The 25988-nt window shown below is 41.8% G+C and overlaps 1 protein-coding gene across 2 annotated transcripts in view; it reads right to left on the reverse strand.

The window, feature by feature from the left end:
- Positions 1-1717: 1717 nt before the first annotated feature.
- The window catches only part of LOC135250494 (ephrin type-A receptor 6-like), a 177948-nt gene continuing 153677 nt past the window's right edge, over positions 1718-25988 (reverse strand). For both annotated transcript variants that reach the window (XM_064326820.1, XM_064326819.1), the window contains 8 exons: positions 19668-19793; positions 18489-18674; positions 13036-13097; positions 10384-10593; positions 6082-6231; positions 4904-5097; positions 3894-4040; positions 1718-3392 (listed from right to left, as the gene is read on the reverse strand). In XM_064326820.1, the coding sequence (XP_064182890.1) occupies positions 3278-3392; positions 3894-4040; positions 4904-5097; positions 6082-6231; positions 10384-10593; positions 13036-13097; positions 18489-18674; positions 19668-19793 (1190 nt within the window). In that variant the 3' untranslated portion in view covers positions 1718-3277. The remainder of the gene's footprint in view (positions 3393-3893; positions 4041-4903; positions 5098-6081; positions 6232-10383; positions 10594-13035; positions 13098-18488; positions 18675-19667; positions 19794-25988) is intronic.

Here is a 25988-nt window from a genome sequence, read left to right on the forward strand (position 1 = left end):
TTTTGGATTGCTGCCATTCACAAAACAACTTTGTTGCATAGCTGCTCGTCCGTTATATCCATGGGCAACAAAGCGCTTAGTGTCGATGATCCACAATTTATCCACAAGCCGATCACGGAGGTTTCAGAAACCATCTGCACAATGGCGACTTCTGTAGGGCTGCCATGTGATTTGTAATTTATGCCTTCGGAAGCTTACTAATGTATCCTTTCTACAGCCACACACTGTCCAGAACATGAAAAAACAACATAGGACCCCTATTGTAGTGTTTGGTGTGTGACTTATGCTACAAATGAAGACGGATACAGACAGTAGTATAGACACACCTAATAGATCCATGCACTGTTTGTGCGCTGCTATGATTAGTGCTTGCATAATATACATTTGTCTGATATAATGTTACACACTTTTATAATGCATCATTCCGTATATAAAAATAAATAAATCTACTCATCCATTGGCTAAGTATATCTTACAGCTGTTGCAGATTACTCCAAAGCTGCAGATGTTTTCAGCTGTCCAACTGTCAGTTTAAATGCAGTTCTGTTTCAGTTGTGTTACACAGAATAAAGGGAATTTAAGACATACTTAAATTCTGAAACATTCCTAAAATAAAAGAGCAATCCTACATTACAGAGTCGGGGGGTCAATTCCACTTTGCTTCAGAATGCGAAATTGTAACCAGACTCATAATTTGAATTCCATTTTTCTGCAATTACAATGTAACTGATCAAAACTCTGCTGCCTCACGCCCTGCCCGAACCCCTCCTCACCTGTGCGTGTCACTCCCTGGCCCTGTCCCTGTCCGTCGGCGGGAAAGGGAATCCGTGCGAGCTCTCAGCGCGTGCACCCGTAGCGGACCCGCCCGCGCTCACATTCGGGGAAGGAAAAAAGCTGAGAAGAGGAGCGGTAGCCGCGCGAACAGGGCTAGCGCTCGCTGCGTTTGACGGAGGGGCGACGGCCGGGCGTCGGAGCGGGCAGCATCAGCACATCGCCTCGTCAGCCTTCGCGCAGGTCCGGATGAATGGGGCTTTGTGCTGAAATCCGCCACAAAAGGAGCTAACGGCGCTAAGGTGGCACCAAACCCCTCCCACCGCGATAAGGGCTGCATGCTAATCAGCGCTGACAGATAGGGATTTAAGCATTATAATCAATTTGCTTTCTGTGAAACAAAAGTTAAGAATTGCTACAATAGGACAGGTGGCTATTGTCTAGCTGGCAACTTGTTATTACTGGACATGATACATGTGGCAATCACACTGTGAATGTGGAAAACTACTTGGCAATCACACTGTGAATGTGGAAAACTACTTAGTGTAAAATTGCTCGGAAAAACTGCTGTTACTGGCTAGCAGACATGGTCCAGTTATAATGAGGGATAGGTTATCCCCATCACTGTCTGACTGGCAGTTGCTGCACTGCCTATTCCAACTAATTTGGCTAAACAAAGCTTGAACTCCGAGCATTTATTCAGGGTTGAATACTCCTTTTTATGCTCTATTTACCTCCACACTCAAATCAATTTGCCATTTACAGCGCTATACCCTCAAACTGCCTTTTGAAGAGTGTACTTGATTGCCTCTTTTCAGAACATGTTAAATGCGATTATAAAAGGTAAAAGGAGTCATTGCTGCATATGAATAGGATGTCGGCAGGGATATGGTATACTGTAATATAGGGCAGGAGTGGAGTTTACCACAAAATAATACGCAGGCTCTGACAGCACTGAACTCAACTTTTATTGTTGAACAAATATACTCATAAACAGGCATAAATAGTCTCCATGACCTGACGATGCCTCTTTGGAAACCATACAAAAATAAAACACATGAATTATAAGTACTTGTACTTTGTACAAAGAAACCTCCCATTGCTCAGCAGTAACATGCTACACAGCATCACTCCTCTTTCTGGGTGTTCAGCGATCTTGTGTGAGAAGGCCAATTAGTCTCCCAGTGAACACCAGCTATGGGTCGTCTGTCAAGCGTTCTTACTCTTCTGAAAATATGTGCTTGTTTTTTAATCCGAGGTATGTATCAAGGTGCTTTTTGGTGCTTGTGTGTGCGTTCGCATGGGTGTGTGAGTGTGTGTGAGTGCGTGTGTATGCATGTATGTCAGTACTTCTCTCTCTCTCTTTTGCCCTCTATGTCTCTCTCACTCTCTATCTCATAGCTGGCGCCTACCCTGCATAATCCGTAATTCATCGCCCTTGAATTCTGTTTTACCCACAAGAAAACTAGATAATTTTTCAGCTATGTCAAAACAACTATCGTCCTATGATTTCCTAATAGCACCACACCTCCCCAGCTTTATGACTTCCGACTGTTCACTCTCTTAGAAACTCAAACAGGGCAGAAGTCATTTGCTGGTCTGAGTTTGTAAACTTGTGGTTAAACAGTCCCTAAACTACCAGATTCTGTGTGAGTGGACACTGAATCGGCTTTCTTACAGTCACAGATAGACAGTTATCTGAATATGCACCACAACTCTGTCTTTACATTTGCCTTTCTAAGTATACAAAAAATGCCTTTAAATCAACGGGTTGAGGTGGGTGCACAATTAGCATTTACTTGGGTCTGCGCTTGCAAATATGTATTTTAATATGTATATATATATTTTTGGAAATACCTGCATATATTGCTAAATTAGGAAGTTGTATTCAACATAACAATAAAATTGTATGCAAATTGTACCAGGGCGTTCACATACAGGACTTCACATATATAAATATCACTTTAAGATAATTGCTATATGGATAATACACTTAAAAGTTCACATTCAGAAACTGACTTCATGATTGGCTCTTTAGTTTTTCAAGTATTGCAATACCAGGTATTCTGGGAATACGTTTGATAAAATAAGGACATCCCCCCTTTTTAACATGTTCAATTTGAAAAATGATAAATTTAACAAGCAAAATCCTCTGATTGCACATTTGATAGCAGCTACATGGTCACAAAACAGAAAGAAAGATTATGTTCTCAAATGTATCGTACATTTGTTTAAGCCTGCAAGTTAGCTGTTCTTGAAAATACTCTCATTGCAGCGATGTTTACAGTTGACTTTTTAGAAACTATCCATCTGTAGAAACCCAGACTCCCCTCTTTTAACTGAAACGGTGGCTCGTAAAAAAAAGCAGTCTTTATTGTTGAGTTCGTTCGCTGGCAGTCCGTGGACGCCATTTTGCGGTTTGAGGAAGTAGTCAGACCTCGTGCGTGCAGTAGATAGTCTACCTCTGGGTAGAGTGCTGAGGTACGAGGGCTGTGGGTCCGAGGCCTCATACGTGGAAGCCTTTCTCCTGGACGTGGACTAACTGCAGCCGGAGCGTCTGTATGCTGCTGACTATCCGCCTCTGGTGTCCAATCAGAGTCACCCCAATGCGCCTGACATCCCTGCGAAAAGAGGTAGCGTATGGAAGCACGCACGTATGGAAGCATGCACACAAACGCACGCATGCACACACATGGGCACCAACACAAAATGTGTATAAACGCACAAACATGCATACACACATGCACAGAAATGCACAAAGATATATACACGCATTCGTGGACGCACAAATAAATGTACCCAAAACATGCACAAATTCACATGCACGAGGCCAAACATGCACAAATAACACAAACATGCAAGCACATACATATTATACACACATGCAAGTGTGCACACATATGTACAGACACATGTGGAGACACACATACACACACACAAACTTAGGTTATTCCTAGTTTACTACTCCAATTTTCCAGAATGCAGTCCATTTGCATGTAATGATGCCCCATCAAGGGAATATCTTTGAGAAGATGATCTTGTACTACTTTTCTATGCCATATTATATTACATTCAAGTGACCATTATAATTAGCAAATATGATTAAAATTATTCCCACTCACTCAATACTCATCCTGGTGATGGAGTCCAGAGTGGTGAAGCCCGCAGCCAAGAAGTTGTTCTTGTATTGGCTCATTTTAATAGAGTCCAGCCAATCACCAATGGAGATGAACAGGGGGTAGTCAGAAACATCTGGAGACTCTGGCAAACTTCATTGGTGCATGGAGCAGATCAACAGAAGAAAAGGAAAACATCTTAAAAAAGAACTTTTGTTTGCCGTAATCTGCATGATACATTGTGAAAGTTAAAGCATCATCACTTTCAATCTTAATATTCCAGACTAATATGCCAAGGAAAATTGCACTGTTTACATTAACAAAACTTTTAACATACTTGCATGTATACACTGAGAAAGTTAAGCATCATAACTTTCAATCTTAATATTCCAGGCTAATATTCCAAAGTAAATGGCACTGTTTACATTAACAAAACTATTAACATACTTCAAAAGTCAAACATTCTTTTAACAAAATGTATTCCCTGTTTTTTGTTTGTCCCTTTAACATTTATGGAGCCGACTCAAGAAATAAAGTGTCTATTTTGCTATATTTGATAGTACTCCTAGTGTGGTCCAGTTGATAAAATTACCTACAGTTAATGAAGAAAAGTTTTAAACACTGTGATGCCACCCAATAGGGTGTCGGCCCTCCACTGTTTCCCTCTACTGATGTTTTTCCCTCTGAGTTCCATGGTAGCATCACCATAGATATCATTGAAACGTCAGCAAGGGGAGCTGACCTGGTCACTGAAGCTCCTGCCAAAATGTGCCCCAACAATCAACCCTCTTTCATAGCCAACAAACTCCCTTCTTGCAACCATTGTTGCCAGAATTACAGACAACCAGGTCTGCTCAGCACTTATACACAACGCTATGCATGTTGGGAAATCATTTGCATAATCAATGGCCAGGCCACACCTAATGTGGAAGCCTGTTCGTTGCCAGTACTGCAGTCTCTCTTTTCCGTAGTTGCCATGTTTGTGTTCACTATGCTGTAAGTATGGAGGTTGGCACCTCTCCATGTCCTCCACCAGGGTCAGAAGGCTGCTGGGCTCGCAGATGAGCTTGTCCAGGAAGCTGACTATGTCGGTGAACCTGGGCCGCAGACTCCTCTCCTTCTGCCAGCAGTGCAGCATCAGCTCGTGCAGAGCCACAGGGCAGCCCATGGGGGCTGGGAGACGGTAGCCTTCCTCTATGGACAGGATCACCTGCAGGAAACAACGTCCGGGTCAAAGGGCAAAATTCTAAGCAAGAGTTGCCATCAACTCATGCAGCAAGGCCAGTTGTTGTCACATAGCAACTCCACCAGCTGTAGGAAAGAGATGCATATGCTAAGCTAGACAAGCTAGATAACATTATCTAAAAAGGGAAGGGTTCGGAGAACTAGTAAAGCAACATTTGATCTCTAAAAATGCTAGTGATATTATATGATACACTAACTTGCATTTGCATATTCCTATTTGTATTTGTGAATAGAACACATGAAATATTAATGTGATAAGGTATATACAGTATTTTTTTCATATGGTCTCGTTTGTATTAATGCTTATAATAATTTTTCAGACCACACCAAGAGAGATGTCATGCTGCAGGCATGGTCTACTTCTGGCATGCCTGGGCTAACATTAGTTACTGTAAGAACGTTAAGCAACAACAACTTCATCCAACAGAAGTGAGTAGTAATATCATCCAGTCAGATTTTTTTGTGTGAAACATGATTAATGATCCTTTAATCCAGGGCCAAAACAATTTTACAGGCTGTCTCCTGGGCTTTGATTAATCAAAGTTTGTCTTTGACAGTAATCTCATAGTCCAGAGCACCGTTTTGTCTACAATTGTCCATAGATGATTTGCAGACCTTAAATGTGGCATTGTTCTTGATATTATCTAAGAAGCTAGTATTATTTTATTTGAATTATGCTTGTTTCTGTATTTTCTTTACCGTTAAAATATTATTTCAAAAACTCAAATTAAAAAAAAATGTAATGAATCACAGCAAACCTGGTAATTTACTCGTTAATTAAAAAAAATCATCTGATAGCCTTAATTACGACATATTATAACAATGAATATAACGCACAATGAATATATATATATTGTGTGGATGTGCGTGCATGCGTGTGTGTGTGCATGTGTGTGTGTGGTGTGTGGTGTGCATGGTTTATGTCCACTTTTTTAAAACCACAACTCACATCCTGGTTTGACATCTCCCAATAGGGCCGCTCTCCGTATGACATCACCTCCCACATGACAATGCCATAGCTCCACGTGTCACTGGCTGAGGAGAACTTCCTGTAGGCGATGGCCTCTGGAGATGTCCATCGGATTGGGATCTTTCCACCCTGTACACAGAATCGGACACAATTCCCTTCAGTGCACTACCCAGCACACAGAGACTCCCTGCTATTTTGACCCACTGTTAATAAAATAGAACTAGAATATAACTATTGTTTTATAACATTAAGATATGCAATACAAAAAGGTATGATCACCATGTACAACACATCATTTATTCTGGCCATTTGAAGGTTAGTTTGTCCTTCAATTTTTTTTTTCAGTGCTGTAACCTTCTTCATGAAATAATAAACTAGATTATTCACATGTAACTGCAATATTTAAACCAGGCTAAGTAAGAAAGCACTATATCCATGAAAGAGATTAATGTTTTAGAATTGAAAATGTTACTGTTGCCACATATTACATTACAAAGCAAAATCTCCAAAACCAGTTCTATAAATGTCAAATACTTTCAATTAGCATCAGTTGAATACTTAATTTTAAATACAAATAATATCTTATTTAAATTCATTGTGCAAGTATTACCCTATATAATTTACTAATTTAATTAGGAAAGGATCACACCTAAAGATGCAAATGAACATGTAATATATACAGCTGTCATAGGTTACGCAAATATCTAATTCTGTGCACCTTTTCTCTCTCATTTTTAACCTATACATATTTTTTAATAGAACATGTGTTGTTTGCTGGTTGCTTGTTGGCATTACAGTTTGTGCAGTCGGCTAGCTTGAGCATGAGTGAATACTATTGAGTACCGAGTGCACAACTTTTTTGTGAACCCTTTAAGTTTGATTTTCAAAGTACAACACGGACTGAACACAGTAAATAGGTGGTAACTGGTTCAGAACTGGATTTGCAGCCTGGTCATAAGCTTGCATAGTGAGTCAGTCAGTCTGGGTGAATGCTTCCTGACTGCAAGATGTCCATTATCTTTAACAGATTACACATGAAGAACTAGACTGGCTTTTCAGAATGTCCCTGGCAGTCACAATCACAACTTCTCAAAACAAATATCAAAGTGAAACACAGGTTTCTGCCACAGTATTGCAATTTAATCTCCTGTAGCTCTGATGTAGCAATATGGGCTGGTTCAGTATAAAAACATAAACTGAAGTGTAGCAACATAATAATTACACTGCATTACATAGGAGTAATAATAATAATTTTAATATTTATAGCTAATCATTTTTATGAAAAACTGCTGTGTAATTAATTTGAAACATTTAATATTGTAAATTACTAAGGAAAGCTGGGTACACTCTGGACAAAAAAAGCACCACTTTCACATTGCACCACTAGAGGACAGTGTTGTTCAGAGCACGTTGAAATTAAGAGCACATTGAACTTAACCTAAGTACTCAGTAGCAGAAAGTTCCAGGCTTCTCGAAGTTCATAATTATGTAATTAATTAAGAGTGGCATATTATTAAAGTTCCAATTAGCCTTATCTGCACTTTGATCACACAATTATTCTGATACTGAGAGACAAGTGAACAATTTAATCATCTTGGAGCTTTTAGTGTTAATCAATTCATAAATCTAAATGACGCCTTTCAACGTCGATGTCACATATTCAATATTATCATCCAACACAGCTTTATATCTGGGGCGGTCGAGAATTGTTCAGTGAGACATCCACTAACCAAATTAGACCATGAATTCCTATATATGACAAGTCCAGAAAGAAGACTGAATTAAAATGGCATCAGCACATAAGTGTTTTCATTGAAGTACATTTCCATGTAGGTTAACATCTGGGTGGCAGGATAGCATAATGGTTATGGAACTGGCCTTGTAACATAAAACTTGTGCCACTGTACACTTGGGCAAGGTACTAAACCCAAAGGTCTTTATTGAAGTACTTAGCTGTATTAATGGATTGTCTGTGAAAATAATATATAGTCTGTGTGAGTCGCTCTGGTTAACAGAGTCTGCTATATACTGTAACGTAATAAATGAAAAGGATGGCCATTGCCTGTGCTTTCATCCTAGCTGTGAAACCTTCACGTCACTTTTGCAGGGGCTAGATCAATGTGTCTGTCTGCCTCCGCGCTTTCCACACAAGGGGGAAAAAAAACATAATTCCACACAAATCCTCAATGTCTATTTATTTTTGCTGTGACCAATCCAGCCAGCATCATCTGTGTGCTGATACTGTATCTTTGTCATGCAGAAAAAGGCTTACACCCCCAGAATGCAATAGCTCCCACAGCAGCAGCGGTGAAGTAGGGGTCACACAGTGTCGGCTGTGTTTGCGGGGCTCTATCTCTCCTTCCACACAAGACTGTAAGGACAGCTGTTCTCAATCCCAGAGCAAACCGATTCAGCACAGAGCCAAGTGATAGAATACCGCACAGAGACAAGCAAGGACGTTAGAAACATTGTGAGGAACCAGGACGTGCGGCTCCGTTCTGCATTAACTGCCAGTTACAGCCGAATCCCTTAGAGGTTGACTTCTGCCAGTTTTTCACTTGCATGGTGGGAGAATGAGGTCAGTGCCAAAGACAAATTCATTCAGGGAGGGAGGGGTGGAGGGGTGGGGGGGTGGGGTGAGCGCGCTAATGTCAAATTTCGTGACAACGCCCCTCTTTGACCTACTGCTATATTTCATCACATATGGAGTGAGCTACTATCTATATTAAGCTATCTATCATTCTAAGCTAAATATCATACTATCTATATTAAGCTTAGTAGCTAGCATAGTGTTGAGTTGGTAGTTTTGTTGAAGTAACTATTGTAGTTGTTTCATGCCTGCATTACTTAGTTTATTGGATGATTGTTGAGTGGGCAGTTGTATTATTCTGTGTTTCTGATGTGATTAGTGCAGTTTGGCCTTCTACTGTTTTGCCAATTAGCTGGGCGTGTTCCCATGGCAGCAAAGTTTTGGTTGCCGTGGCAGTGGTGTTTATTAATCAGCTGACTGAGCAGCTGAGTAGAAGAGCGCCTTTGCAGCTGCGCTGTTCAATTAGCTGTCAGTGGTGCTATTTAAGTAGCCCTGAAGTACCGCATGTCGCGCTAGCCTCGTCTGGGCAAAGGCTGTTTCTGCAGGCAGGAGTCCATCAAGGGAGGACCTACGTAAAACCAAATGAACGGTGTATTATTATGTAGGCTACTGTGTTATTATTGTGAATTACTCACACCGTGTATAATGGTTCTCGGTGGAGGCTATTTTGCTTGCATTTAATGTTTTATTGTTGCGCTTGCACTCACTGGGCCGGGAATGTTATTAGCCAAGTCAAGCACTGTTGCTTACATAACTCAACTGGAAGGTCTTAAATATTATTTCATATTTAGTAATTCTGGATAAGAGCGTCTACTAAATTAATGCAATGTAAGTGGTATTAAAAGCATCAGAAAAGCCAATCCACTTCTTGAAATGAATACATGGCTAAAGTGAATAAATACATCACTGAACGCTTAACGACTCAAAATCATTATTTCTTTTCCAAAAGAAAAATACAATATTAAATACAGGAAATTATTATATTATTCAGTCTCAATGACCTTTTATCCAGAAAGCAACAAAACTGTCATACTGCTCACAGGAGAATTTGGTATTGGTCTTTTGCAGACCGTTTTGCTTACAAAAGGAACATGCCGATTTACATTTGAACCAATCAGCGGTGCATCTGTTTAGTGGCTGCCAATGAGGACTTTGAAATTGTATTCCATTATTCATTTAACAGGTCCATTGTGGCTTACAATGAAAGTGAGCATAAGTGTATCACCCAGTGTTACATATAATTATTTGTATTAGAGCCAGACCTGGCAAAGAACCACCTATGCTATGCTAACCAGAAACAAAAATACAAATCCTGAATACATTCATAATACATCCATAACAAGCTCTAAGTAGAAAGACATAAAACTCCAAACACACTACAACCTGAACTAATACAAAAGATAGGACTGCTAAGGGGGTGGGTAAGGACAAAGAGGTGGCCAATGATTCTGCTGCGCTGATCATGTGGGAAGTTAATTCCACCAATGGGGGGAGGGGCGGGCGGATAGAACAGAGAGGTATTGTGACTGGGAGAGGTGACCAGCAGCGAGGGGACAGCCAGTCGAAATAAAGTCGCGTGCTAACGCATAATGTACACAACTCGTGTAGCGCCAGCAGGAGCAGCGGTTTATAAGATATACGAGTGTGACCTTCTGGGAGTTCAGCCCCTCGAGGGGGGGGCTTGCACTGACCGTGGTGGTGTAGGCGGCCTCGGGGTCGTCCTCCAGCACTCGGGACAGGCCGAAATCGGACACCTTGCACACCAGGTTGCTGTTGACCAGGATGTTGCGGGCGGCCAGGTCCCGGTGGACGTAGCCCATGTCCGAGAGGTACTTCATGCCCGAGGCGATGCCACGCAGCATGCCCACCAGCTGGATCACCGTGAAGTGGCCGTCGTGCTTCTGTGGGGAGAAGAGGGAGATTCAAAATTCAAAAGGATTGATTACAAAGGGAGTAGAGAGCAAAGAAGAGAAGGAGAGAGGAGACAGAAGAGAGCAAGACAGAGAGAGAACGGGAGAAGATTTAGGGATGCGATTATAGATGAGTATGTAGCAAGAGAGTGAGAGGAAGAATAGCAAGAGAGAAAGTAGAATGAATGAAGAAGTGAAGAAGAAGAATGAGAGAGAGAGAAAAGCAAGAGAGAAGAGAGAGAGAGTGAGACAACAGAGAGAGAGACAGAGTGAGATGACAGAGAGAGAGAGAGACAGAGAGAAAGAGTGAGACAGACAGAGAGAGAGAGAGACAGAGAGAGAGAGTGAGACGACAGAGAGAGAGACAGAGAGACAGAGAGAAAGAGTGAGACAGACAGAGAGAGTGAGAGAGACCTGGGCCAGAGAGAGGCTGTGCCACTGCGACAGGGGATCACAGAATGACAAAAAAGAGGACATGACAGAAGAAGAAGATTTCTTGGCTTTCCCAGAATTAACAGAACTCGAAAAACTCCCCTACATACTCGGGGAGAAAAAAGAATGTGTGGCATTGGCTGCAAGATATGTGGCCTCCTGTCACAAAATGAGGGACTACCAGTGAGGCACCATCTCCGTTATCTGTATTGTTAGTAGTCTTTATTTTTATTATTGTCCTTATTAGTGTTTGTCATTTATCTTGTAGATTGTCTGTAGGTTTGGCTTTGGTTATTTATTTGTTTGTTAATTTATGGTATTAATCGTGTTTTATTTGTTATTGTTAATTGTTTAATTTTGAATTGCTTTGGTAATATTGTTGTATACAGTCATGCCAATAAAGCATTATTGAATTGAATTGAGAAACAGAGGGGGGGAGAGAGAGAGAGGGAGAGAGAGATTTGAGATTTAAAACCCCTTTTATTGGGACATTGTTCAACCACAAAAATTACTGTACTTCAAAATTAAAATAATATACAAGCAACATAAAGAGAAAAACAATTAACAAACGAACCACAGGCAGAAAAGAGAGAATAGATAGAGAAAAGAGAGAGAGAGAGAGAGGGGGAGAGGGGGGGAGAGAGAGAGAGAGAGAGAGAGCGCTGGCCCGGTGGTCTGACTTTGAAGCCGTTCACTCAGGACGGACGGTAAACCCTGACAGCTTGCTATTGACAGCCGCGTGACAGCACAGCGGGAGACTGAGCAATCAGCAGCCTGTCACTCTGTCATCACTCAACATCCTCTGTCAAATCTTCACTGAATGTATAAAAAGATTCAGCGCATTCAGTTTTACACACATGAAGACGGGGCTAAAGAAATCATTCTGAAATGACTTTACTTTGCAGTTATTCTGAAGGAAATAAGTGGGAAAACTACACGTCAACCTCTTAAACACTGCCGTAATGTGTATCTACTGATTTACTGAGTGATTGATTGATTTCAGTGCCTTTCACAATCTCAGATGCCAAATCCATACGGGATGACGCAGAGGAAACTGCCATTTTATAACCATTAAAATTCAGGATGTTTGGTCTTTTATGGAAAGTGTAAGACAAGCTATTTTTAACTGGTGCGTCTACATCTAACATGAATGTATGGGAAGCAGATTCCCAAAACCATTAACAATTAAACACCAGGAAAGAAAACATTCAATCGCTCATCAATAAACAGTGATGATATTACCGTGTGTTTTTAAGACAATGGCTGGTATTAGCATTGTAGTGGAGTATGGAACATTCACATTTGTCCTGTTTGGGTTCCCTTTTACAACAGTCTTCTTCTGAGTCACTTTGACCTGCTTTTAGCAAAGTTAGCCATATTAAGAATTCCACTGCTAATGTCGTACAATTGATCTGTTTACAACACCAGGGGACATGCTCTTCCTTAGGGAGTTTAGTCATTGAAAACACAACAGCAACGTTATCGGTGATTTAAGGGTAATATATTTTTTTAGGGAACAATACAAAGACATATCAGATGTTATACGGTAAAAAAAAAATGGCCAGGTCTATTGCGAGTGTTGAGATAAGACCGCTCTGGAGTTTTCATCTGTCTTAACTTTAAATGAGATAATGTTCAAGGAATACCACGGCATTACAAAAGAGGCCTTCCCGTGCACTGTCCCACCATCAATCACAGCTCTCATCTGCCCACGACAGAGCCGCGATTAAGCAGGCCGGAGTTCGCAGACTGCGGCTGTTTCAGCAAAAGCAGCGGGATGGGCTATTTTTAAACGCGCGCGCGACTGCGTATCTGCTCCCAAGGACGTGTCTGGGAACCAACGTTTATTCAGGTAGCACGAACCAGCAGTGGAAGACTCATCGGTTTGCGAATCAATAAACATTTTAAAGAGACCCTGGGGGAAAAAAGTGTCTCCATTTAACATATCCTCTCTCTAGGTTTTCCATTCTTGGATCGTACTGTGAAGGCATAAATTCTCACCCTCAGAAAAGAGTCCAGGGAGCCGTTTTCCATGAACTCCACCACGATCATGGCTGGCTGACCTGCAGAGGGAGCAGAAAAGGAGAATGGTCATGAAGCTGGGAGTGTGTAACGGTGTAGTGTAATGGTTAGCGAACAAAGCTTGTAAACGCAGAGCCTGCATGTTCGATTCTCATGTAGGACAATGGCATTGTACCATTGAGCAAGTGCTCAAATGCCTACATGTGTGATGAAATCAGCTTTCAAACCCTTTAAAGGTTACAGGAATCAAAGGACTGCAAGTCTTAAGAAGTGCAATGAGGCTTCGATTGCCTTGCGCTTCAGGCAGATTCAAACGGTGGAGAAGATGAAGGCGATTCAGCAGTTCGTGACCTGGTCAATGATGAAATTCCACAGATTCAAGCGGTAAAGATGTCCAGATGAGCAGGACCACACGATCAAGAAGACCAGGTTAACACAACTCAACATGAGTTATGTTCATCCTTAGATTGTCACTGACTCAAAATGCCAGCATCCTATAATTTTTTTAGATGCACTGGAAATGATTACAGAGTTTTACCTGAAACAGTAACACTGTTTGTAAGTCTTTATAATGCCTGAATTGGTTCTAAATCATGGCGTTATCCAACTCGGTAATCTAGAGTTAAATAGTATCAAAGTAAGTATTGTGATTTTCCTTCTTCCTGTGTGAACGAGGCCATCTAACAATCTCCCAGATCAAACTTTTATATTGGACATTGTGCTGAGATAAAGCAGCAGTAGGGCACTCTAGCAGAGCTGTACGCCATTTCATCAGTCAGAGAGGGCGGGGCAGCGCGAGCTGGACTAGATCATCGATCAGCTGCTGAACCGAGCATCGCCCTGCCCTCCTCGCGTTTTTGGTTCATAATCTAAGATGACAGAGACTGCACTATTTAAAAAAAAATATATATATGATTGTGAATCATGAGAGAGCAAACTGCCTCAGTGAGTGGTTCCGGGAGAAAAATGGCCATGCCGTGGTTCCAAGTCCGGGAGAAAGAGAAATAAATTCAGGAGAATAACTCTAAATGTTATCTGGGTGCTTATTCAACGTCAGCGCAAGAACAGAGCTCAGCAGAATCAATTTGCCGAAATCGTCCTCAATGACACAGCCTCTGACATTTCCCACGTACGCGGCCGAACAACATAAGTGCGTTCAAAATCCCGGTTTTACAGCACTCATAACTAGCCGACTGCACAGCTCTGACAACCAATGTTTTACATTACTCATGCGTGTTTCATTCAAATCACTCGGAAATGATCTTCCAATGCTTAGGAAAAGGTTTTAAACTGTCAGCATGAACATAATTTAGATATTAAAAGCCAAATAATACAACATTAAGTGCATTTTGTAATTCTTTATCTTTCTATCAAGAAGCTGGAGGATAGAATAAAGCAGACAGAAATGTGTGTGCTGTTACAGAGACCATAGCCTCTTTACACTGAATATTGTTTTCTGAAAATCCTCAGAGTAAAATCGCCTGCCACCAGTAGAGATGTGAATATATTTAAGCCGTTGCACCTGCATTACTTTCTACCATAACCTGGACACAGTGCAAAGGTACAGTACACTATGGACAGAGAAAGACAGAGAGGGAAAGGGAGCAAGAGGGAGGGAGGGAGGGAGAGAGCGATAGAGAGAAAGAGGCAGCAAGCAGGCTCCTTGTGTGTGTGTGTGTGTGTGTATGTTTGTGTGCGATGGCAGCAGTGCACTCTGCAGTACCGGGACACACACTGCCTGAGTGAACGCATGTGGGCGGCATTATCCAGTATCAGGGACAGACAGATCACCCAGACAACTCACTTCCTCATGTCACCCCCAGCTGTCAGCAGCTTGCGATCGTGCATGCATGTGTGTGTGTGTGTGTGTTGTGTGTGTGTGTGTGTGCGCATGTATGTGTGTGTGTGTGTGATGTGGCAGGAGGGCTCACGCTTGACAGAGTGGCCTTATGGGAGCAGGGAAACAGTAGCTCTGCATGCTCATGCAGCTGGAATATGAGCTTATGGTTCCCTGACCTAAAATCATCACCACCTCCATCTCACGATCTCAGAGACTGCGTTTTACTGAATCTGCTTGTGCTGTATTCTGTGTTATTCATACGCACCCACACACATAGTTATGTATATATACACAGTATACACATAGGTATATATGTATATATTCACATAGATCAGGGGTTTTCTGAAGAGGCCAGCATGGATAAACGAAGTGCCCAATGGGAATGACCCTCCATTGATACTCATAGTCCTCATCATTGACGGCACTTGCTTTTGTATTATTCTATTACAGGTGTACAGTCTAAACTATGCAGAATGCAAAGGAAATGAGTTTCAAAAGTCACATTTCTTCCAGAACCACCCACCCCCCAACCCCCCACCCCCCACCAGCTGCATTTGGACTGGTCCCACACACACTCATGTGATCATGTTCAACTCTTCAACTCGCAGGTTCAACTTTTCAAACTACGCGGAGTGACAGCGTGTCCTCCCAAGTAATGGATTCAGGCATCACGAAGGGAGCGAACGCGTCGCGCGGCACAGTGCTCTCGGCGTGTCTGACTGCTGTCACAGCTGACACGCCGCAGAAACAACGGCCTGAACTTTGAATCACCCGCTTGTCTCCTCTCTCAAAGGCGCTGCAAACGTGAGTCATCGAGCGCCTAGTCAAAAATGTCAATTGAATCCCGTTACACGGATTACTTGAATGCAGACAGGAAACTGTTAATGACCACTTTGCCTTTAGCCGTTGTACATGGAACAGGCTTTGAATCACATATCGCTTTGAGTTACACATGAATGTGGCTCACTGTGGTTCGGTTTGGGTAAGAGGCCGGCTACATTTATACCAGGTAACATAGAGGAATTAGCATGTTTAATGCTCGTACCACATAAGGCAGCGCGACTCAACTCCAGGTCCTGCGGGCTGCAGTGTCTGCCGATATATGTTCCAGCCATGCACTACACCACCAGATTTCACTAATTATTTTACCTCCTTAACTCGTTAGTGAAATCAGGTGGTGTAGCGCACGGTTGGAGCAAATACAGTACCTGCAGGCACTGCAGCTTTCAGGACCTGGAGTTGTATGGCCTTAGTGCAAGGGCTTACTCTGAGCTGGAAACAAAAGGAAACAAAAAACAGGCCGGATACCACAGCGAGGAAAGTGAAGTTACACAAAGAGAGTATGACCTCTCTGTAAAGACTACAGTCGCCTCTGCTTTCGCCATCAGGGACACTGGGGGCTAATAGATCGAAAAATACCAATATTATTCCTCTCTGCCCCAGGGGAAGGACAGCAATTATTTTCAACCCTGTAAACAATGAAAAGCACAATTTATTTCTTTCTTGAATAAAGTGGAAAATTCTTCAGACAACAGGTCCATTATGAGACCACTTATCCTGGTGGGTTTAGAGATGTTTCTCTAATGAAGAAAATAATTATTCACAATTTAAATGGAATATGCTTGACCAGGCTGCATAAAAAAATGCAATTACAGAGATGCAATTACAATATAAACACTTATTTTATTTACTGTTTATTATTCTTGCTTTTTCCCACAAATTATTATTAATTGCTTTATACAGTTCCTTGGTCTAACTCGTCTACAGGTCTGATGCTAATTGGTTGACAGAAATTGGATGAGTATTGGATGGGAGAGGTGACTTTCTCAACGTGACTCTTGTACTTTAACCACCACATCAGCCCCCTGTTTGTATTTGCTGGCTGAGGTCATCTTATCACAACCTAACATACTCTGCAGTATTTTTGGACCAATGACATTTCACCTGTAATCAATGATGATGTCACCTTTAATCAAACATTCCTGGCACTGCGTCCTTCCAGTAGAGCTTGCCTAATTAAGTCATTTATTATTTACTTCGCTGACAGAAATAACCATAATGAGTTAGCATCTAGAATGATGATGATCTCGAATGAGACTTTCAATACAGCAAGCTTATTGAATGTACATAGTGAGTCAGAATGACAAGCATCATCATAATCACAAGCATCGTCTTCATCATTATAGTCATCTTCCTCATCAACATTGATTCTGCCCGCTCCCTATTTGCTGTTCCATATTCACAGATATTTCCTTGGCTTCAGACACAGATTCCTTAGATTCACTAGATATGTTGCCCCTTCATTCCCTCTATCTCTCTCTGCTTCTTAACTACAGGAGGTCCTATTTGGTAACCTGGTAACCATCCAGTTGAAGTCTGTGGTGGGTGTTAAAATGCAGTACTGAATGCCCATTGCCCAGGAATGGTCATGCTCCTTAAAGAATTCCATGACAAATTTTCAAACGCCTCAGCTTCAACAGAAGGGAGACACAGCTTAAAATGTAGAGCTGGGTATCCTGTGCATACTGTGCTTTAGATCAGTGTGGCTCATGGGACAGAGCAAACAACCCCCCCCTCCCCCAGTATATTCCCTGTGCACACAGTGGGTCTTGGCTAATACTGACACAGCAGGGGCAGTTGTGTCTAAAGGACACAACGGCACTGACGGTCAGTCCCGAACCTTTATTTGCCAGTCAGTTTAACTCTGGTGTGAAATGGAGGCTAAAGGAACCTGGCTCCTCACATCTTCCCAGGGATGGCTGAGAAAATAAAAATAGGAGAGAAACTACAGCAGAGGGGCTACCTGCATTCTGTCTCTGTAGGATTAGCCTACACTATTGTAGTGCTCCCAGATAGTTCCCATTTTACCTCCACGCACCTGGGACATTGTTTAGACCACTAGGATAATGGACCAAAGCAAAGCCCCCACTCAACAGACAGAGTATATACTGTATATGTATAAACAAATGACAAAGGTGATTAGTAAGACAGCACACAAAATCTTGGAACGCATCTTTCTTGGGCGTGTTTGTGATTATCTGTGTTTTGGTATGGGTTGCCATGGACAGTTGATTATAACATCTAATAGCTTGCAATGCTTTGATGCTGAGATGTATCTGCTCCGGTCATTAGCCACGCCTGATCTGTAACCACAAGCAGTGAGTGACGGCTTTTATAGCCTTGAGCAAGTTGCTTATCCTGTGTTTGCTTTAATCAACGACCAGGCATGTGATAGCTGTCAGACGTCAGCAGTGAAAAAAAAACACGATCAATAAATGAAAATCAATAAATCAATGAAGCCTACGAACATAAAGGTTGGCAGGACTTATTTTATATAATTACTTCCTGTTTTCAGCCTTCACCTCACGTTCAGAAGGACAAAACAGACATGTTTCGGCTATAGGCTAAAAGCACATTTTTACGACTACAAAATAAATCAGTCCACCTTCACTTCGCACGGCGGCGTATAAAGTCAGGTCTTCACCCAGCGTGGTGACACGGGTTATTGTGTGCCAACGCAACGCGTGACGTGACTGAAATGTGCTGTGAGATGCTTGGCTGCCAAGTCAAGCACCCGTCTGCGACGCCTTACTTTTGGTGACGACGCCCTCCAGCCTGATGATGTTGGGGTGGTCGAACTGGCCCATGATGCTCGCCTCTCGCAGGAAGTCCCGCCTCTGCCGCTCCACGTACCCGCCCTTCAGAGTCTTTATCGCCACGGGGATCTCTCTCTTACCGGGACATCGAAGTCGCCCGCTGCAGACCTCCCCGAATTCACCTGAATCGCACAAGCAGAAGTTTCGCTTCCTGAGACTAGCATTTGCAGGTGTTAGCAAGGAAAACATAAAGCTTTTTTTATGCTTTAAAAAAAAAACACTTCCATCTGGCAAAACTTTACTGATGATTTTCGGTCTATGACCATCATTGGATATAGGACGTAAAAAGGATATGCAATAGCTTTCTCCCTTATGTCTCCATCAGTGGTTCTTGAACTCGGTGAGCCATAACCCATTTAAAGAATGACCCACCTCTGATGTTCAAATATGGGACTACATGTCAAAACAACTGCATGTACACTAAGAAGTGCATGTAACAGGAGACGCGTTTAAATTGACTGACTTGAATTTCAGTTGGAAGCCTGTATTTTAAACAAGTTATTATATTCCATCTCAACACTTCCTGTAATCCATCATTGGGTCCCAACTCCCATGTTTGAGAACCACTGGTGCACACAGCCGTAGACGGCTATTCGCCTCAGGACAGAAAATTGAGAAACTGCTGTGGCACACCACTAGATGGCAGACATGAGCTGTTTGAGAATAGAATTTCCACTTCCTTAAATATTTAATTCTAAAGATCCTTTCTTTCACTTGCAAACAAATTGTCCTAGAACCTATTCTTAGCAACACTCTTTTGTTTTACTCTAATCTGGAAAAGGTTTAATTTCTCCTTATTGTCAGACTAAGCTGAAATAAATTACTTTTACACCAGACACGATGCAAAAGAATTAGGAATATGAGAAAGGGTGATTAAGGCACCTGTCCAATAAAAAGGAGATGGCCTCTTATATTACTGGATTTATGCAAGCACTGGAAATACTTATAATTAAGATGACTTATCCTCTCACACCAACTGAAGTAAATATTAATTCTAGAGTGGTTTTAGCTGAAGCTGAAGATAAGGAACAGTGCAAACAGGATGCTTTATATCTTCGTGAGACAGACAGCGGGATCGAAAGCAAGACAAACCTGCCTCCGGCGACAACACCTACCCGCTCCGATCACTCTCTCGATGCGAATCCGGGTCGGGTCGATCTCCTTGGCGAACTCGTGAACCGCCTGAGCGGGGTCCTCGTAGGTGTCGGGGTCGATGTACGTCTTTATTCCCGGAAAAGGGACTAGAACGGGCACAGAACCAGGTGAGTTGCATAAAGCATAACTGTGGCTTGGACCAACATTCAGCCTAAATAGCAGCTTATTTATTTCGTTAAATTAAAATGACCTATTTAGCACTTTTAAGCAGATTTCAGTGACAGAGAAGCTCATTACGGCTGGTTCTAGGCACGGGCGATACAGGCGGTCACCTAGGGTGCCATCTGTATGGGGAAGTGCTAACCATCTGGGCGGTTGGAATGCGTTGCGTTAATGATAGTTGGTGCAATCCCCCCGCCACCACAGTCTATGATCGTTTGTCCCATCCCGGGCCTCTTCTCAGTTGGTGATCCCCATTACACCCCTGTTTCCCCCCGCCCCATTCCACGATCCTGCCCAGGCTGGCACAAAGGCTAGAGCCGGCCCTGGAGCTCATGGTGTCACATAAAGTACTACCAGCCCGTTCCTGAGTCATTTCACTTGTAAAGGACAAAGTGCATTGAGGTTACACTGGCTCAGGACCATGAAATAATGAAAGACAGTAGACAAGAGTGCGGTGCACACTCCTAAAAAGAACAATGTTTAATACACAAACATAGAGACAAACACAATATACTGCAGACTGCTAAAAGTAATTTCAGCAAAGTACTTAACCTAAATTGCTTCAGTAAACTATCCACCTGCACAAATGTACTGTATGTAAATTGTAATCTATATGAGTTGCAATGGTTAAATGAAACTTGGGATGTCACTATGAAAACTGAAACCTCTCCCAACAGCAGGCAAGGTTGTAAAATGTAACAGTAGTCGATGAGACCAGCCTGTTTACTGTATCAATCAAATTTAAACTTAACTAAGCCCTCAATATAGATCCTCTTAAAATACCAAAAAAGGTCAAATGAACAGCAGGCAATGCAGTTTTGAAGGGCATCTGTCTGCCATCACACTGGCTTCAACTTACAGATACAAATTTATGCAAAGCACGACATGTTTTCCATGCGGGGAACATTATTATTAATGAATATCATCGATTGCCAAACTATGTGTGAATATAATAATGAATGATATGCTGGCTTAAAGGTGTTCGTGAAAAGCACCGTGTGCATCCCCTGCAGTGACAGACCCAGCAGGGTCGGCCCTGGGCCCACAGTGAGAGAGCCTGCTATTGGAGGCCTTGCCTGAGATGGGGACATAGTGTGGAGCCGCTAACTGAATGGATAACGAGGAGCGGCAGGGGTCTTCATAGAAAGCCCCGCCCAGACGCAGCTGCAGCTCCCTCAGACAATGCTGAGCGTTTCCACACAAAAGGACGGCGCCTCCTATGCGGGCGGCGTATAGCGACGGACCTCCGTATCCGCAGCCAGGCTGGCTGCCAGCCGGCACGGCGCGGGCCCTGGCACAGCATACGCGGTGCTGCCGTTTGCAGGCTGGGAAGGGGCAGAGCTCAGGCAGCGATGGCGTTCGCCTCCAGGGTCAACAGAAACATTTTTTTTAAACTACAGGCAAACTCCCATACCCGGGTGTAGGGCTGGCCCCGAACGTTCGAATGGTTCGGAATTCGTTCGATATATTGGCATTCGAATCTCAATTCAGGATTCAGATAAATCGTTTTTTTAATTATTATTATTATTATTATTATTATTATTATTATTTGTAATTTGTTAGATAACCTAAAAAAAATAAATAAATAAAAAGACAACGCAACGTGCGTCACTCACTCTACAAACGCTTCAGTCCACGTGTCCATTAGCATAACGGCAACTGCGAAGAAATCGGATGTGTGGAAACACTTCAAAATTACCAATGACAAGAAAAAGGCTCAGTGTCACATATGTATCAAGCAACTGGCATACCACGGCGGCACAGCAAATCTGAGTGCTCATTTGAAATCTGCAAGTAGGCTATGTCTATAATTAATTTGTCGGTGAAAAGATATCCTGTAGGCAGTTAGTTAATGAACTAGCTAGCTAACTTTGCATTGGCTAACTGCTGTTACAGGCATAGGCGATTGGCGTCAAATAAATGTAATAATAATAATAACAATAATAATAATAATAATAATAATAATAATTATTATTATTATTATTATTATTATAGCCAATTTATTATTATAGGTGCATCCCCTGGTATCGCAGCCCTCAGCATCATCAACCTCCTCAACAACGCTGATTATACGATTTATTTTGTTTATTTGGACGCTCGTTGTAAGACTTCATATTGTCAGGTTATTTGTTCAGCCTTCATCAAAAGCCTTGGCCGAGCGAGGCCATTCGTTTATTTAAACATTTTGAAAATGTTCCAAGCTAGGCCTACTTATTATTTAATAAAGTTGTATGCACAATACAACTAGGCTAGCTATTTTTATTTGCCAGTGCGCTTCGTCCGACAGTGATTGTTTTTTTATTGTATCGTGCTGAGATTGCACCTGTTACATTTTTCTGTTACTAGGCTACTGATCTGCTGATTTTATAACGACTGTGTGCAGTAAAATTTAATTTTGGAAATAACTGTTGTGTTATTTGATCCTTTCAATAAACGGGCACATGAAACTTGAAACCCTTCATTCACGGCTAGGCTATACAATGGATCTATAATGAACTACAGCTAATAGGCCTACGGTATTCCTAATTTTTAAATGTGTTTTTGTGAGAACGAACGTTCGGAGCTTCGTTCGGAAACACCAATGAATGTCCAAAGCCTAAAAAATGGCATTCGGGCCAGCCCTATCCGGGTCCATGTTCATAAAGCATTGCCCGGTAGGATTGCATATCTAGGATCAGGTTTCCCTTGTGTATAACTGACCCTTTTAATTATAAGCTACAACACAAAACTGACCTGAGATCAGCACTCCTACTCTGAGGTACTTTATGAACACTGGCCCAGGGTCAAATACATATTTGAAAAACTGCAAAATTAGATGTTGCTATAGGAAATATTCCAGCAGATCCCTGAACACATTCAGATAAACATGTCATCAACACAATACGTACACATGAAAGAAGATTTTTTTGTTTGGAACGCCCTGAACAATATATGCCTGTTTTACAATTGTCAGGAGTCTGCAGGAATTTTACTGGTGCTGCAAGAGTTAAGGTATTTCAAACAGTTATTTGGGCCAGTCTGGAGACCTCAGAACCTGCCCTCACCCCCTCTCTTGTATTCACCTTTCAACAGAGGAATAAAATAGAAAAGCTACAAAAGAAAGTTGCTCAGACAAAAGGCATTCTATAAAAATAAAATAAAAAACAGCAAAGAAAACAAAAAAGAAGGGTTGTATGCCCTGAGCTCATGCAACATTGCACAGAGCTCAGAAGGCAAGTCATACACAACAGACCAAAATGGCTGCAGGACGTGACTCAGAGCAAGCGCATTCTTTTATGCATCAGCTAGTGCCACAGGAAACCTAATCAATTCTCTCAATAGCAACGTCAGCCTTTGTTCCTGTACTTTCTTATATCGCAGGAATAAAACAGTTTTTGAGAGAGTCAGCTGGGAAGAAAGACAGTAAATATATGTGCCGCCATTTTTATATCAAACAGAACTAAATAGCCTTTCTTTATTTACCGGTTCAAACTCTGTCTTGGTTCAACTAAGGCTGAACTACACTACATTTCCAAAAGTATGTGGACACCCCCTCTAATTAATGGTTTTGGCTATTTCAGTCACACAGGTGCATAAAATCAAGCACACAGCCATGCAATCTCCATTGAAAAACAGTGGCAGTAGAATGGATCGTACTGAAGAGCTCAGTAATGTTTAGCATGTAAAACTCATCTGTCCTCTGTTGCAACACTCACTACAGAGTTCCAAACTACCTCTGTAAACAATCTCAGCACAAGAACATTTGTCAAGAGCTTCATGAAATGGGTTTCCATGGCCGAGCAGCTGTACACAAGCCTAAGATCACCATGTGCAATGCCAAATGTCGGTGGGAGTGGTGTAAAACACAGCACCATTGGATTCTGAAGCAGTGAATCACTTTCCCTGGAGTGATGAATCACGCTTCACTATCTGGCAGTCAGACGGAAGAATCTGAGTTCAGCGGAATGCATTGTGCCAACTGTACTGGCCCGAATAATGCCAACGGTAATGTTTAGTGCAGGAGGAATAATGGTCTGTGGCTGTTTTTTCGTGTTTTTGGCTAGGCCCCTTAGTTCCAGTGAAGGGAAATCTTAATACTACAGCATGTAATGACAGTCTAGAGAATTGTGTGCTTCCAACTTTGTGATAACAGTTTGGTTAAGGCCCTTAACTGTTTCCACATGACAATGCCCCTGTGCACAAAGCAAGGTCCATAAAGAAATGGTTTGTTGAGTTTGGTGGGGAATAACTTGACTGGCCTGCAGAACCCTGAATTCTACCCCATCCAACACCTTTGGGATGAATTGGAATGCCGACTGCGAGCCAGGCCTTACGCCCATCATCAGTGCCCGACCTCACTAATGCTCTTGAGGCTGAATGGAAGCAAATCCCCGCAGCCATGTTACAAAATCTACTGGAAAGCCAGAAGAGTGGAGGCTGTTACAGAAGAAAAGAGGGATCCAACTCCATATTAGTGTCCATGGTTTTGGAATGAGATGTTCAACAAGTAGCATAGAGCGGGGCCAAATCTAATACAGGGTACAATGTAACAGACTTTTTAGGTAGATGCATCGAGCTTGAATGATGCTTTTCAGGTTAATCATGCAGAATAACCTTTTTGTCTCTAACAAACAGCGGGAGAGTTCAATAAACACTATGTGAGATTTTGCCAAAAGTCTGTTTTGGCTATATGCAAGTAACTGTTTTTTTTTTTTTAGTTTTTCTGCCACTGTATTGTGTGTATTGTCAAGGAATCCAAATGTAAGTAATCATACATAATATTGATATAGCATGTTAGCTTGGAGGGATTGCTAGCCAGGCAAAAGTGCAGATACCCTCCTGTGGGGATAAACCTAGCAGGGTTGTTAGCCTGTTGTCAGTAGACTATTGATTAACCAATTGATTGGATTTGTTCAACTCAGACCTGATCTTTGTAAATATATTTAACTCAACTTTAACTGCAGGCTACGTGGTGACATGTGACATCGACTGATACAGCTGTTTGGATCGAAAAGACATTAGATGGGAACCAGAGAATGTGCAGCCTTGCGATAGATTTTCACCAAAATAGATAGGGCACAAAAAACATATGAATGTAATGAAAAAGTAGACTAAAGACTGCTCTTACCATTTAACGTGGAATTGTATTGAATTGTCTTACTTTGTGTTAATGTTTAAAGCTATTAAGACTGTTAGGTATCCCCCCATGCCGTGTTGGTTTTTACCCCACCCACAGGGTTAAATGTAACATTTCGCTCTCTGCACTTTCTGTCAGGTTGCTAGTAAATGTTATGTCCCAGAAATTTAATTGTGGTGTGTAATCATAGCCAAGATTCTTTGTATTAAAAATGATTAATCTATCTCTCGTAATATTTTCAGAATTGCACTACATACAAAAACTGTCATTTCCCCATTCTCCCCTGCATATGGGTGTGATGTTCAAGTGTCCACATACTTTTGGAAATGTAGTGTATTTATACTTAATGCATTAGCTCCTAAAACTTCCGATTGTACCTAAAATGGCACTTAAAATATTGTTGTAGCTCATATACTGACTCCTACCATTGGCTGTGGCCCTGATAAATTGGTACCATCTCTGCTCTTTGCCTAACATTTTTGTAAGCATTTGTAAGCCACTTTGGATAATAGGTTATGCCAAATGCCAAAACGTAAATGTAGATAATTAGGTCGAGGCTAGAGAGCAGAAATGCCTCTATATAATTCTTCCTGTCTTGTTATTGTATGAAACAATGTGAAAAACACAGGTGGCTTATGTTATTATTTTTGCTTTCTTTATTATTTATATTTTTTATTTTCCACCTAACTGGCTGTTAAATCCACATTAGCGGGTGTGGATTTAACATTAATTCAGAGGGATTTAACAGTAACTCAGGCACACTACATTGAATTGAGTGGGTCTCATAGTTAAGCATAAAAGGCATGAAAATTGGTACATACTGCATATGCAACTCCTCATGCCAGAAATGTTTTAAAATTACATGCATTGCCATATTTAATTTTGTGCAATACTTACTGTAAATGATACAGCCTCTGAGACATTTTATTTTATCAACTTACAGCTTGCACAAGTTTGTTCTCTGTCATCTCCTCTTTAAAAATATTACCAAAAAGTTGGTATG

This window comes from Anguilla rostrata, chromosome 3 (genome assembly GCF_018555375.3).
Source record: "Anguilla rostrata isolate EN2019 chromosome 3, ASM1855537v3, whole genome shotgun sequence".
Lineage (NCBI taxonomy): Eukaryota > Metazoa > Chordata > Actinopteri > Anguilliformes > Anguillidae > Anguilla > Anguilla rostrata.